At 53.9% G+C, this 14,530-nt stretch overlaps 6 protein-coding genes across 6 annotated transcripts; 4 read left to right on the top strand and 2 right to left on the bottom strand.

Moving 5' to 3' along the window:
* Positions 1-1,476: 1,476 nt before the first annotated feature.
* AB675_2918 (uncharacterized protein) lies at positions 1,477-2,022 on the top strand (the record flags this gene model as incomplete). Its single annotated transcript, XM_018142928.1, has 1 exon — positions 1,477-2,022. One exon carries the CDS (start codon positions 1,477-1,479, stop codon positions 2,020-2,022), a length of 546 nt encoding a protein of 181 aa, XP_017996424.1.
* A 543-nt stretch (positions 2,023-2,565) lies between these two features.
* AB675_2917 (uncharacterized protein) lies at positions 2,566-4,833 on the bottom strand (the record flags this gene model as incomplete). The annotated part of the gene is made up of 2 exons (XM_018142927.1): positions 2,566-4,412; positions 4,464-4,833. The coding sequence occupies 2 exons, from the start codon at positions 4,831-4,833 to the stop codon at positions 2,566-2,568; spliced, it is 2,217 nt and encodes a 738-aa protein (XP_017996427.1).
* A 3,084-nt stretch (positions 4,834-7,917) lies between these two features.
* Positions 7,918-9,186, top strand: AB675_2916 (Nutrient and stress factor 1; the record flags this gene model as incomplete). Its single annotated transcript, XM_018142926.1, has 1 exon — positions 7,918-9,186. One exon carries the CDS (start codon positions 7,918-7,920, stop codon positions 9,184-9,186), a length of 1,269 nt encoding a protein of 422 aa, XP_017996371.1.
* A 1,370-nt stretch (positions 9,187-10,556) lies between these two features.
* On the top strand, positions 10,557-12,191 carry AB675_2915 (O-methylsterigmatocystin oxido; the record flags this gene model as incomplete). The annotated part of the gene is made up of 2 exons (XM_018142925.1): positions 10,557-11,498; positions 11,547-12,191. The coding sequence occupies 2 exons, from the start codon at positions 10,557-10,559 to the stop codon at positions 12,189-12,191; spliced, it is 1,587 nt and encodes a 528-aa protein (XP_017996389.1).
* A 222-nt stretch (positions 12,192-12,413) lies between these two features.
* Positions 12,414-12,912, bottom strand: AB675_2914 (uncharacterized protein; the record flags this gene model as incomplete). Its single annotated transcript, XM_018142924.1, has 2 exons — positions 12,414-12,755; positions 12,814-12,912. The coding sequence occupies 2 exons, from the start codon at positions 12,910-12,912 to the stop codon at positions 12,414-12,416; spliced, it is 441 nt and encodes a 146-aa protein (XP_017996345.1).
* A 395-nt stretch (positions 12,913-13,307) lies between these two features.
* AB675_2913 (uncharacterized protein) lies at positions 13,308-14,015 on the top strand (the record flags this gene model as incomplete). The annotated part of the gene is made up of 1 exon (XM_018142923.1): positions 13,308-14,015. One exon carries the CDS (start codon positions 13,308-13,310, stop codon positions 14,013-14,015), a length of 708 nt encoding a protein of 235 aa, XP_017996392.1.
* Positions 14,016-14,530: the final 515 nt, after the last annotated feature.

Below are 14,530 nucleotides of genomic sequence, written 5' to 3'. Positions count from 1 at the left end.
CTCCACCGCAGCTCTATCGCTGTGGAAGCACTAGGAAGGCTGCTTGACCTGCATTGGCAAGCAACGCGCCATTTGAAGTACGTATGAGACCGCCACGCCGGATGGCTCACTCCAAACTGGCTCTGATCAGCATACCAATCTGACGACACACTGCCTGTCGAAGATGTCGACTGTGTTTGCCTTGCTGGAAACGAAGGAAATGACGAGGGCCAAGTGATTCTTCAAGGTTGTTCTCAATAGGTACAGAACATCTGTGAGCAGGTGTCCGTGGTCGACCAGCCACCTCAACAGCTACGACATACGATCTAGCTCCGGGGCCTTCAGCACGGTGCAGCACCAAGCAGTGCGACCGTTGCGCTGGACACCACCACACTAAACGTCGATCTGGAGTCTACATACTAGCCATGCGCGATGGTAATGCTCAATTGGAGCGAGCGTCAGTCATGGTCTTGCGGTCGCCGAAGCAAACCTGTCTTCGATTCACGATCCAAGACACCGTGCCTCTTCCCTCTGGGAAGAGGTGCGAGAGACAGGCTTGCTTCATACGGCGGGATAGTTACCACGCCCGAGAGCCTTCACAACTTCTCAGGACATGTGAGTCCTCTCGAAAACGTTTTGCACTTCTGACCGTTGGTGACCCCGGGTCTGCCAGTGTATTGTTGTCTTCAAATTACGTTTTTGCTTTTTGGCACTTTGTTTGGGCCTGTGGTCACAGGGCTACGGACTCGCCAACCGTGTAAGATCTTCCGTCTCCAAGGCGCTCCTGTTCCTGTTACTATAGCATGTTCGAGCGCAGAGCTTCTGCTGTCAGTCAGCTGCTGAGCTGTGACTTCCGTAGTCACATGGACAACACGAAAGGCAGCTCCTCTGCGAGTGTCTGGGTGCTCTTACCTTACAAAACACCGCAGAACGCTGACCAGCTGTGCTGCTCTGAGCGGTCCGCCTGCCACACAAGTACGCATGGCCAAGGCAAGCGCGGCCCAAGTTGGCTTTGAGCAGTAGGACCCTTTCCAAGCTCATGTAGCACAGTCGCCTTACTTTGCATTGTCCTACATTCGAGTACGCCTGATTCTGCCTGTACGAGTCACAATGCCACCTCCTCACGACCTCCAAATAGCCAGACATTCTCTGTCGACTTATCGTCGTGTCAGTCGACATCCGAACAGCAAACGCCTGCTTCATGCACAATGCCTTCTTCCGTGTTTATTGACCTATTGCGTGATAGCGACTCGGTCTCGACCTTCTCCTCATCATCTTCGAGCAACATCTGGACCTGGGTCAACGAACGGTGTCCTTCGTGCTCATCGTCGTCATCATGTAGGAGCTACATCGAAAGGATCGCGCCTCGACGTGTTGTCACAATCACTAGAGAACGAGGCAGGAGACGTAATGAAAGTCCAGAACGGCAGATCTACATTCACCAGCGACGGCAACGGGAGAAGAGAGGACGCAGCCCTCTACGGTCCATCCTGGTAAATGGCGCCGGCCGTCGACGCAAGCGAAGCAACACTCCCTGTAGATACCGAAGCAGAAGTCGCAGCAAGAGCAGCTCATCAGCCAACGTCCGATTCTCGCCCTCGCCTTCTGTCATTGTCGACAACACTGCAACGCACAACATCATCAACACTCCAAAAGACGCCAGGCACCGTGGAAGGACTCGGCGGCGCCGTTCTCGCGATTCGTCCTCTGCACGCAGGCGCCGACCGATCATATACGCAGACGACGATGATCGGCCAGGACGCATCCGCCGTCACCATCAGACTCGAACCCGAACTCGTCATTACGCGCCAGCCCAGCGCCGACTCTACGACTCTTCGTCCTCATCAGAGGACTTTCGTGGCCGACGACGGAAACGAACAGGTAGGCGTGGAGGGCGTCGATCGAGCAGCAGTGAGCGCAGATGGGGGAGGAGGCGGCGGAGTCGGAGCAGAGGGCATCGTGGAGACCGACGGCACTACAGATCGAGATCGAGAGAGCGAAGAAGAAAGTCGTCCGAGCGCGGGTGGTTGGGGAGATTGCTGAGTGGGCGGTAGCGTACGACCATGGTAGAGCAGACGCAAGGGCCGAGATGTGTTCCCATAGACTGGATGACCACGAGTTATGTGCGATACACTGAGCCGGGAGGCGTGTCTACGAAGGCAAAGGAATTTAAGTATCTGCAAATATAAGACGAGACTTTTGGCAGACCGGTTGACTTAGTCTCTTTGCCCAGCTATTCAACAGCTTTGAAAAGATCAATGCGTGAAAGCAGAGAGAAGAGCATGATCGCAAATAAGTGAAGAGCACAGCGAAGCATCAGAAAATGCATACGTCCTTTCGTCAAATTCGTATGGAATTGGATTTCTATATCATAAAGTCATGAGCTATCGTAGAAATCGATGGAATGCCAACGCCAGTATGCCAATGAGATCGTAGCCAGCTTCCTAGCCATAACATAGAGAGTGCTCGTTATTGCTCGTGGGATATCGTTATGCCGTGTCGTGATGTCCATAGATAGCTGATCAGGGAGCCGGGAGAAGTCGTGAAGTTGCGCAAGATCGTTCCATAAATCGTTATGGCTTTGGCTTAATGAGTGTCGGCACGAGGTGGGCCCATTGGAGGAGGTGGGATGTCGTACGGGTGTTGATATCCTGCCGCCTGGGGTGGGTAGGGCTGATGGTCATAGTGGGAAGCTCCAGGAGGAGGCGTTGCATACACCTGTGGGTTTGGTGGCTGCTGTTGCGATGGGTGCTGGGCCTGCGGCTGCGGTTGCGCAGGGATGTTGCTGTAGGATGAGAACGGGTTGCCGTCCGTGTAGTGGACCGGCCCTGCCGATTGGGGCTGCGAGGGCGCATAGTGTCCAGCATCGCTTCCGTAGTATGGCGAATCGCTCGGTCCCAAATGCGGCAGGTCTCCGTGAAAGCCGCCCTCTCGATACGCTTGTGCGGCCATGAGCTGTTCTTTCTTCCTCCGGGCGTCTCGCTTGTGCTTGTGTCGTTCTGCAGCCTCTTTCTTTTCCAACGCCTCCTTGTTCTCTTCTCTCATACTATTCCACTCGCTGTACGCGCCCTTGATACCGAGCGCTGCTATACCAACGCTCGCCGCATCTTGCAGACGTGCTCTATTCTTTTCTCTGCGTGCCTCTTCTGGAGATATGTCGCCTTCCTTGAGAGCTTTCCTACGAGCATTTCGCTTCTCTACACTCGTGTAGATACTATGGCCGGCATGAATGGTAGCCACGGTTGCAAGAGCGCCGGTGATGTAGGTCTTCTTGCGGCTCTTCTTCACTTGTGCTTCTTCACCGGAACTGGAGCCCAGGTCAGAATCCGAATCTGTTTCAGGATCACCGGTGTGCCGGGGCGCCGTGTCGGCTCTATACTGGCCAGAGGGCACTCGACTAGTACTGACTGCACGAGGGCCGACAGCACCCGGTCCATTGGCAGGGGTAAGGGCACCTACATCTCTTGGATCTCGATCTCTGGGATCCCTATATCCATTGTAGCCATTGTTCGAGGCATCATCATAGTAGCCTCTTCCACGGTCGCGATCGTCGTAGTGCTCATCAAAGTTCCTTGATTGCTGTTGACGGCGTGATGGATCGACCTTGTCGGCAGCGCTTCCGAGTCCGATGGCACCCAGTCCTTTGGCAACAGCAGCAGAAACACTTGAGCTTCGTTTGCGCTCAGGCTTTGGACGACCCGCATCGCGGCTGTCATAGCTGTCATAGGATGAATCTCTAGACTTGGCACGACCGCGAGAGCGAGACCTCACACGGTCCCAGATCTTTTTGCCGGTGGCTGCGATGGTTCCGCCTGCTGCAATGTCACCGATACCACCTCGAGAGGGGCTGCGGCCGCGGTCGGCACTTCCATCACGTCGGCCACGATCGTCGGCAGGACCTCGCGACTTGGACCGAGCGCCATTGACGATGCGATTAGTGGCGAGACCGGCAACAGCGGCTCCGATGACGTCTCGGGTAGAGTGATCCTTGTCACGGTTGTGGGACAGGATACCATCTACACCACCAGCGGAGACAGCAGCAGTGAGCACTCGTTTGCCTTTGTCGCCGCCCCAGCCACCTGGCTCTTTGCGAGCCCGAACAGCTTCGACGACGCCGGCAAGTAAGGCGGCTTTGAGTGCTTCAGCGCCACGTTCCTTGCCACTCTTTTTGCCACCTCGCTCCTTGGAACGGCTTCTGGATGACGAAGATGACCGACCACGATGGCGACTGCGGTCGCTGCGGCGATCGCGGGATCGGGAGCGCGAACGCGACTTGTCTTTCTTGCCAAGCAGCGCACCAGCGACCCCGCCTAGGCCGACAGTAGTGAGGAGCTGCTCTGTCGTGGATTTGCGACGCTCTTTGTCCTTCTTCCGTGGCGGTGAGCGACTGCGAGATGAATAGTCGGAGTACGAATCATATCCTCGTCGACCGTCTGGGCATGGTCAGTCAAAGTCACGCGCAATGGCCACTTTCAGGAACTCACCTCGATCGTCGTATTTCCGACTCCGCCTTGAAACATATGTATCATCATCCCGATGACCTCTGCGACTGCGGCGACTGTATGAAGAACGATCATCGTAATAATCGTAGTCGTTCTCATAAGACTTGGACCGAGAACCCACAGGTCGATGGCCAGATTTGCGCACAGTGGTCTCTCGGTAGATAGCGCCCCGCTCGCCTGGCGGGAAATCTCTGGTGACTTCCTCTACTGACGAGACTGAATCGTCTCTGCGTCTCACCATGGTCGTGGACTTTGAGTCGCGGGTATCGTAAGCCATGTCGTCGTAGCTGTCTCTGCTGCGTCGGTCGCTCTTGTATCGACTACTCCGTCGGTCGTCGTCGTAGGAAGCCATGAGAGGCGGGGATGGAGAATGAGGCGGTGGGCAAACAATGGGATATGTGTAATGCGGCCTGGTAGAGTTCCGGAACCACAGGAAAGAGTCGACACCGGATGTGGTGCAACGACGCTGATGCGGCAAGCCGGCACAGTACGATAGTGAGTGGAAGGCTGGGTTGCGCCAGTCGTGAGGGTTTTGATGGATTGCGATTGCAGCAGGCGCTAGGTAGTCAGGCTTACTCTGGCTGTCGCAGTCGGGCTGTGCTGGGCGCTGGAGGCGGGGTGTCGCCTCGGGCTCAAATTCTCTCAATGGAGGCTCGCTGGGCTCCAATCGGGTATCATGCAGCAAACAACGTCCAATCGTTTCAACGTGCACAAGGCAGCAAATAAGTCCACGTGTCCAGTTGGTGAGCAGGAAGCTCAATGCTATGTACTGATACTTGCTGGAACAGTATGTTGAAGCAGTTACTAAGGCAGAAGAGGCGGTGGGGGAGACTTTGGCTCTTGCCTCATCAACCGGTCCGTCCCAGCCACTGAACTCTTTCAGCGTCGTAATGGCTCCAATAATTTCTTGTCAGGATCAACCACGCTGGCTGGGCGAATTGCACTGTAGGACGAAGCCGAACACTGACATGTCTGCTGCCAGCACATCACTGTGGCTGTGCTCCTTGGTCTCTGTCTTAGTTGGAGCAGCCACTACTCTCTTTGTGGCGGCATCTTGCGGCTTGGAACACCAAAGTTGTCGCTGCCTCGCCTTTCTGGGATCTTTGGCATCGACTTGGCATTGCCGTCCGTCAGTTTCATGGCGCCGCCCCGAACGAAAGAGACACTCAGGTTGCGTATTCCGCCGCCGTGTTCACAACCATAGGCACCGACTCTGTAGTGCATTTGACCTAGCCTGCACACCCACTCCGACACCTCGCGTGTCTTGTAGCTTGAGAAGTCAGCAACCACCAGCTTCGACACCAGATATGGGTCCGGCATCGCAATCACGCACTCGTCGATGTCTGCTCGTGCACGGAGGAGACAATGTGAACTGCTCTCGTTTTGAGAGTCTCTATAGCTACGTGATGCGCATGGTGACCTGAACAGGAGGCACGGTCATCATGTATCATGTAATTCACGATTCCCGTTCAGCTCTCAAACATAACGCAGATGTTCGCCGATCCGCGCGACCATTGCCACTCATCTTCAGGTGTTCCTGCACGAGAGATGCCAGTGCTTGGACGGCAGTACTCTTACTGGCACGAATGGGACACCGAAGGAAGGTTTTGACGAGCCATTTGGCCCTCCAGTACGTCCCTGCATGTACAAGTGCAGTCCTGCCGGATATGGATATGCTTGTGCAACAAAAGTCAGTATTCAGGTACGTCCACGAGCTGCCCCTGCAGCCGTTGAGAGTCCCTGTACTGTTGACTTCGCTGCTACAAGACTGTATCTAAAACAAGCTCGATGAGATCTCGAGTATCGGATTCTCAGATGTTTGGAAACAACCTCAAACGGCAAAGATCTGCTATTTCACAGGTCGTGCCTGTTGATCTCATTCGGGCCAGTCTTGTGTCTTGTCTCCCAAACCTTTGAAGTTTACGATCTGAGACCGTCTCGAAGCTGGCTTGACCACTGCTCATGCAAGAGTCTACATGTTCCCACATCAACGACGTGGACAGTGGCATCCCATTCCCATCTGTTGCGTACAGGTTTATCAGCAAAAATAGTCACGATGGACGATGTACTGTCGTTGTCGATACAGTGCTGCTATTGGTCGGGGCAGAGTGCCCTTGGCTGACGTTTTAGGGTCCGCGCCTTCGAGGCGTTCCCAGCACGCGACGCGGCCCCGTCTCGCCCGTTGACACCTAAGTTCTCGATCGCACCCAGGGATTCGATTCAGGGTCCAATTCTCTACTGACTAAGTTCCCAGTTCTACAATGAACGTCTCGCATGCAGATTGCGCATTCCCACTTGTTGGACACAAAAGCTCTACTTTTTTCTCGCTTGCAGACAGCCTTTGTCGTCGGTGGCTGTCTCGGTATAGGATGGGTCGGCTGGTCAATCGCGGCAGTCGTCTACTGTGAGTCCCTATGATGTCAGTCGTCGTGGATCGAGTTCTCAGGGACTGCCGTTCCCTCTGTGTGCCATAATCGCTCGGCCTGGGCACAGCGAATCATTCACAGGCACGCAATGCGACTGCAAGCTCATGCATAGGTACCTATGTCAATACATTCGAACAGTGTGAGTATCTGCGAGACTGCGAAGGCATGCGATCGTGATGAGCCTACAGTGTATGTCGGAGTATCCTCAGACGCAGGGTTGCCAGCAGGGGTAGTTAGGCTCGCCTCAATGGTCCACCCAGCTTAAAATCGACGATGCATAAGTGAATCCTCGATCGCCCTTCCCTACCATCATCACAGCATTTATTTCTCGGCGGCTGAGCGGCTGTCGCTGAAGAATGCACACCTTCATGGTCGCCTTTTGGGCACGACGATCATAACGCTGCACAGTCTCGATGTTTACCTGCAGGAATAACAGCTGAAGCGCTGGACTCGTGCACAGTCGAAATGGACCATCCAGCCCTACAGCACAGGCAGTTGAGGGGTCAAAGCTGGAAATACCATTCCCAAAGAGCCGGAGACTGCGGGTTCATAGAGGGCCCAGTTTTCAGTGTGGGCCCCGGAATTGAATCGTCGATCGCGAACAATTACAAGAAACCTTCAGTTTCCAGGTTGTGATGTCGACAGTCTGGCGCCCAGTTTGAGAATCTGACTTACTTACCGTAGCTTGGTCCAGTCTCATTGTATACTACCTTCAGCACACTCTTCGCGGTTGACAAAACTCATCGTCCACGTGTTCCTCGCTGTCGTCTCCTCACTAGTCGTCCGCTCTGCTGTCAACATAGTCTTCATCTGCTCTACGCCTCTCAGTCACAAAGTACAGTTTCGACACCACTACGAAGACGCCCACAACAGCGTGCCACGTGCAGTAGATCAGCTCCCTCGCGTCATTATCGGCCTCAGTGCTCTTGTGCGTTCACAGCCATCTGAATTTCTCCCTTGATATTGAGAGCCAGCACTCATAGCTGGCCGCCAATTTTGAGGGTACTACCATGGATGTTCGCAACCATCCTCGGGAACGTGTCTTCTCGATTCTGAACGACAACGATTGTCCCTCATTCGTCATCCGCCAACGCGAGTCATCTTCACCGAAATCCGCTGCACCTGCCAAAGCGATTCATCAAGAAAGGCCTTCACTTTACCGCTACGCACAATATACACGCACATCGTCCTTCTCATCCACAGCATCGACCCCTCCACTCTTGCGCTTCGATAGCTCATCGTCTAAATCCTCAGAGAGTAGCATGGACTCATCGCCTTCCCCAATTACGCCTGCGTATCAGTTCGGTGATCCCAATGCCCTTGGCTACGACAATGTCCTCCGGCAAGATCTGACCGGCTACATCCCCTCCCCATCCACTATCACGCCGTTCATGGAGAGCCAGCTCATGATCGCACCTTCTTTGTCCGATCCCTTCAATCAGAAGGCCCTGCTCCCGCAAGCTCCGAGTCAATACCCGATACTCCCAGCGCCCACGCACCAGGATATTGCACAACTACCCACGCCCGTCTCATCAAACAACTCTGCTTCTGCATCTGTAGCAAAAACATCACCTGTCACTTCAGCAGCGGCGCCACCCACGGGAAAGAAGAACAAATACCCGTGTCCATACGCTCAATCGCATAGTTGTTCGGCTACTTTCACGACCTCCGGGCATGCTGCCCGTCATGGGAAGAAGCATACTGGAGAGAAGGGAGTTCACTGCCCAATATGTAACAAAGCATTCACCCGAAAAGACAACATGAAACAGCACGAGCGTACACACAAGAATCACGCGGGAAGCGGCAGCGACAACCCTCGCCGATCTAAGGCCGCGGCCTCGCGAGATGTTCAGCGAAGTAAGCAGATGAAGAAGGAAGACTCGGAGGATACCGCTTCTTCAGATCCGACCACGTCGAGCTCCTCAAATTTCAAAAGGTCGCCCATTTCCGACCAGACCTCCATCGAGTCGACCGGCCCTGAGCTGCCACTTCTGATGCCAGACACCGCGTTCTTCACCGAGACCAACCCAATGTTGCTTCCTCAGCAACCTCTGCCGACCGTGTTTTCGGCAGATTCCATCTATCCAGCGCTCACGGACGATAGCCTCACAATCAATAACACTCTGCCGTCGGCACTTGATTCGAGACTGGCACCACTCGGCTCCGGGAATGTGCCCATGCCTCCGAGCCTGATCCGTGGCTTCTCAGATCTCGACACACTCGCCCAGGCGGCCGAGAGCTTCGATCCCTCCTACCAGCAAACCATTCAACCTCTATGATGCATATACACGCTTGCACGATTTTTGTTACCAGCATGAAATGATATCACGTCATTTTCTTCGGTGTCTCTGGATGGGCAATGGGCAAATGTGACTATCACAAAGGCGCCACAAAATATGGGTGGTTGTTTGTATTCATCAGTCGCAGTGATACCCGCGAAGCAATGTACAGCTCTAGTTGTCAATATTTTCCGAGATGGGGGAGGATTCAGCGCTCTGGGAGTTGCTGAAAGTATACGAGCCTCAAGTACCTTGCAATCAATCCCCTCGATACTTCAGAGCACCTGCATTTCGATGCTCGTCTTAGCCTTCGATGACTGGTTCCTGCACTAGTAGTTGATGCGCCGACTGCCCAAATGGAAATCGTCTGGGATACGTAGATGAAGATCATCCAGCTTGCTGTGCTGAGGTAATCTTCAAGCTGAGGGTGGAAGGGTCTAAATCCGGTGACATTAAGCCGACATTTCGGATATGTATGTCGGGCTGCGTTGTCCGCTCAGTATTCATCCAGACGCCGAATCTGAACAATCACAGCCGCGGAGGCTGTGCTACTTGACATGAGGATGTACAGGACGGGATGACTCAACATCAGTCTTTGTGTCTTTGAGATGCACTACTCCTAGAGGGATGCACATGGTTGCAGCTGTGAGATCAAGCGAAAGCTTCATACAAACTGTTCAGATGCGCCTACCTGGGCTGCAAGGTACTGACTGTTCGGTGGAAGGCGTTTCATTGAGTATGCTTGAAAAATGCAACTTTCGCTGGTCTCGTCCAGACGATTTATCGTTCTGACCACCCCTGATGCAGGCGGCGTCTCTTTCTAGTCATGGACAGCCGGCCATCTACGCCTTGCGAGTTATTACTAACAGACAATACGATGACCGTCTGACGTCTCCATCGGCGTCTAGTATCTAACGTTGCCTCTACTGCGGTGTACGGATCCTGCGACCACAGTGGTGGAACTCTACTATTACCGCGACAGGAATCGCGCCAGATGGATCAGCACCTCAACCCCTTTCGGAATATTCGATGTCCTGCCGAGCTGCTTATGTTTGTCGCGGAGGGGAAATAGGGCTCCTTCAATATGGCTATAAACATCCGTGCCCACGATTGTGCAGTCGAAAGTCCGTAATCCGTCCTAGCGGAGCTGCCCTCGAGAGTTCGCAACCGCCCACAAAGCGCACCAGGTCCAACAACGAGGCAAACCTTGGCTTACTCGCAAGAGTCTACTATACGAAGGCCTACATTTGATGAATGCCGGCCCCCCAGTCTCATCGTCCAGCATTCCAACGAGCTGTCCTCCTGAGTGCGATAGAAACGAAATCCGAGCACGAGCTGTCCTAGAACCAGTCCTGGCCACTGGATGAAGTATGAGGGTCCTTGGGATCGACCTTTCAACTAGCAGCATCTGTCTCGGCGCTTTACTGCTCATTCTGCTGCACTACGCCTGGGAACAAATATTTCAGCGGTCCAAGAATGGCGCAAAGCTGCCGCCAGGACCTAGACCATGGCCGATAATCGGCAACCTGTTGGATATGCCTAAACCCAGTGGACGAGCGACCAAACACTGGACACAACACTGCGAGAAATACGGTCCCATCTCGACTCTCAATGTCTTTGGCAACACTTTTATCATCATCAACGACGAGAAAATTGCCGCCGATCTACTCGAGAAACGTCCTGGCAAATTTTCCGGGCGACCTAGGTTTCCGTTCTTCGTAGAGGTCATGGGAGTTGAGGGTAGCTGGATGGTGTTGCAGCACGATGATCGTCATCGAGCTTTTAGAAGATACGCACACGCTGCCATTGGGACTATTGGCTTCGTTGATAGGTGGGCGGAACCAATCGATATCGAAACACGCCGATATCTGCTAAAGCTTCTTCAACGTCCAGACGACTTCGAACAGCACATCTCGTATGAGAATGCTGCTGTCAGCGCGCAGGCCCTGTACGGCTACACGGTCGACCCTGTTGGCCAGGATCCACTGGTTAAGTCGATCTCCGACCTGAATGACCACTTCAACGCTGCTGTCGGGCCCGGCAGATGGCTCGTAGACACTATACCTGCCCTGAAACACGTTCCCGAATGGATGCCTGGTGCCTTATTCAAGCGCATCGGCCGAGAGTGGAAGAAGGATACTGATGACTCAACAAACGTCCCATACAATTTTGCAAAGGAACAGATCAGGAACGGTACGGCGCGACCGTCACTTGTGGCGACCGCTTTCGCGAAAAGCGACGGTAAGCTCTCGGAGGACGATGAATGGAATCTCAAATGGAGTGCAATCTCATTGTTCATTGGAGCCACAGATGTAAGATGCTACTTAAACCTGACCCAGCATGCGCTGACAGCGGCACAGACAACCAAATCCCAGCTCCAGATCCTCTTCCTCGACCTCGCTATACACCCTGACGCTCAAAGAAAGGCTCAAGCCGAAATCGACGCCGTCGTTGGAACAAGTCGCCTGCCGAATGCCTCCGATCGATCAAATTTACCCTACGTCGAAGCCTACTTCAAGGAAATCGTCCGTTGGGAATCCATCGGCGCCCTCTCTGTCCCCCGCGCGGCCACCGAAGAAGACTACTACGAAGGTTACTGGATTCCTAAGGGCTCGACCATCCTGACCCATCTTAACGGCATGCTTCACCACGATGGGCGGCACAAAGATCCCTACACCTTTCGACCAGAGCGCTTCTTGGGTCCCGACGCAGAAGGCAGCCCCTTCGACCTTGCATTCGGGCACGGTAGGCGGATCTGTCCTGGCCGTTATCTAGCTGATGCAAATTTGTGGATGATGGTGGTGAGGACGCTTGCGGCGTTCAATGTGACTGCGATCAAAGGTCAGGAGCCAAAGGTTGATTTTGTGCCGGGCTTTGTTGAGCATCCCAAACCGTTCAAGGTGGACATCAAGATTAGGTCGGAACAGCATGAGGCGCTTGTGGAGGCGGTCGAGGTGGAGCATCCGTCTAGGGGAGGAGATGCGCATTTGTTGAGGTGGGATTGATTATCATGAGGTCTTGTTCGGTAGCAACGTGCTGTCTAGGTAAGAAACCCGAGATACGCACATAAGGCCTCTGATGGTGAGGAGCGAGTTTGTTGTACTCCGCCCCCAGATTTTTGGGCAAAGGTCCGATTCATCGGCATTGATCGATCCTGCTTCTTCTGACGCTCTGGGCGATCAATTCCTTCAATTGCCCATCATCTTGCAAGCAGTCAGACTTCCCGCTCATTCCCATCCAAACAACTTCTCGAAGTGCTTTCGATACTTTCTCTTGATATCAGGCGGCAATGTATCATGATGAGGTACATGATTGCTGGGGAACCAGTACAATCCGTCGAGAGGTAGCTCGACATGTCGAGAGAGGACAACGCGCGCGACCTGACGGATTGGCTTAGAGACGCAGAGAAGACTAGGTAGCCATTCCGGGTACCATCTGAACGGGGTGGTCTGCATCTCTGGACGACCCCAGTACGCTACGGTCAAGAAGGGGGAACCCTGGATTGCGAAGTTGATAATTCTTTCGAGGATCTCGGTGGGCATGGCTGCGAGGTTGGGGCGGGTTTCGGGCTGCAGGGTCCTTTGTTAGCGATGGCCGTATGCACGGGACATGATCAGTGTGACCTACCCAGGACGGCGCGGAGGTCACTTGTGACATCTCGACTGTGGAATTCCGCGGCAATTGCAGTAGACGTAGAGGAGTGTTGAGCTGGAGTAAGCTGTTCATACTGACACACACGGAAAGACAATCTAAGGCAATATATATTTTGACTAGGCTATACTTCAGAATCAGGCAACCGCTGTGGACTAGAGTGGCCGCCTAATCACTTTAGTTGCCTTTTCTTGGTTCTGCCTTGGTGGATCGCAATATGCAGTAATGTCCTTTTCCTACTCAAAATATCGGGATTCTCCATCACACTTGCATCTGATTGCCTCAGCCGCCTCTGACATGACAGCACAGCCTGGCGGAGCCTAGCACGACAACGCTGTACCCGGGAACCAAAGCCAGTCATCGTACAAATACCTATCACATCGACCCAGCCCGGATCAAACTTTCGTCTGCAGAAGAACGGTAGACACTAGACAATACCAAGTCATAGTCGCCCTTTCCAGGTATAACTGATGCCGAAGAACAAGAAGGCGAAGCACAACAATCACCAGGCTCAGAGACCAACACCTTACGGTTCTTCCAGGAACGACCAGCACGACGGCGCGTCAGGCTGGCTCTCACATGCAGAGATCTGGGATGACTCCGCACTGGTACGCAGCTGGAACGAGGCGGTAGCGGAGTACCAGTACTACCACTCCCTTGCAGCGCAAGGCTTAGATATAGAGACGGTGCTGGACGCGGCGGAGCAGGCGGAGGCTAAGGGGGAGGAGGCGCCTCTTGCGCTGAAAGGCGGCAACGGGCCCGGTGATGATGCTACCACAGCCGCCACGACCAGGACCCCCAACCGGGTTGCAGAGTCGGAAGAGGAAGGCGAGATCGCGGACGACTTCATGGCGATGGACGAACAGGCGCCCATCGATACTACTCCTACTACAGCCAATGAGGTCAATGGCGAGCAAGGGACGAATCAACAACATCCAACAGCAGCGGCAAAGGAGTCAGCATCAAGGCAGCTAGACGTCACTGAAGGCCAAGACGGTGATGATGGCGGCACTTCGACTGCGCCACAGGAGGTTGGTGGTGATACAGTTCCGGCCACAGGTACTACAGACCACACTCTGGAAAATCTGAAAATGGCATACTACTGGGCTGGATACTACTCCGGGCTACACGATGCCCAGCGGCAGCCTCAGCATGGAAAGGACAGTGCTGCGGCCTGAGAGTAGAGCTGTGCGAAGGAGTTGGATTCAACATGTACATTAATAGGCAACCGGCGTACAGTCCCACCAAAATTGCGTATCCTCAAAGTCGCCTCCCTAGCCTCCAAACATCCGGGGAAAGACGGGGTCATTGACAACGAACACGCTCACGACGATTGCGGCACTATCTCACGCATAGCTCGGCCGCGACCATGAGATCCCCAAAATTGCGAAACCAGTTCCCAGCACGAACTAAATTCGACTTTCTAGATCTTTCCTTTGAATACTGAAAACCTGGATCGACTTCGTGCTTGTGACGAGAAAAGGCTTGCCGCTCAGAGGCAGCACGAATGGATGCCCATGGCACGCGTGATGACCTGATGAATGTATCGGTCATGTCTTGGCATTTGGGATGAAAGAGAACAGGATCCGGACTCAGAAATGAAGACCGGTTGATAAGGTCAGCCCTTCGCGACTATCTAAGTCCAGACCGGCTGACGAGCATATATTCAGTCGCTCGAAACAAGTCTCTCACC

This window comes from Cyphellophora attinorum, assembly GCF_001299255.1.
Source record: "Cyphellophora attinorum strain CBS 131958 chromosome Unknown Contig31, whole genome shotgun sequence".
Lineage (NCBI taxonomy): Eukaryota > Fungi > Ascomycota > Eurotiomycetes > Chaetothyriales > Cyphellophoraceae > Cyphellophora > Cyphellophora attinorum.
The sequence above is the reverse complement of the archived record's forward strand: the minus strand, read 5'-3'. Positions and strand labels throughout refer to the sequence as shown.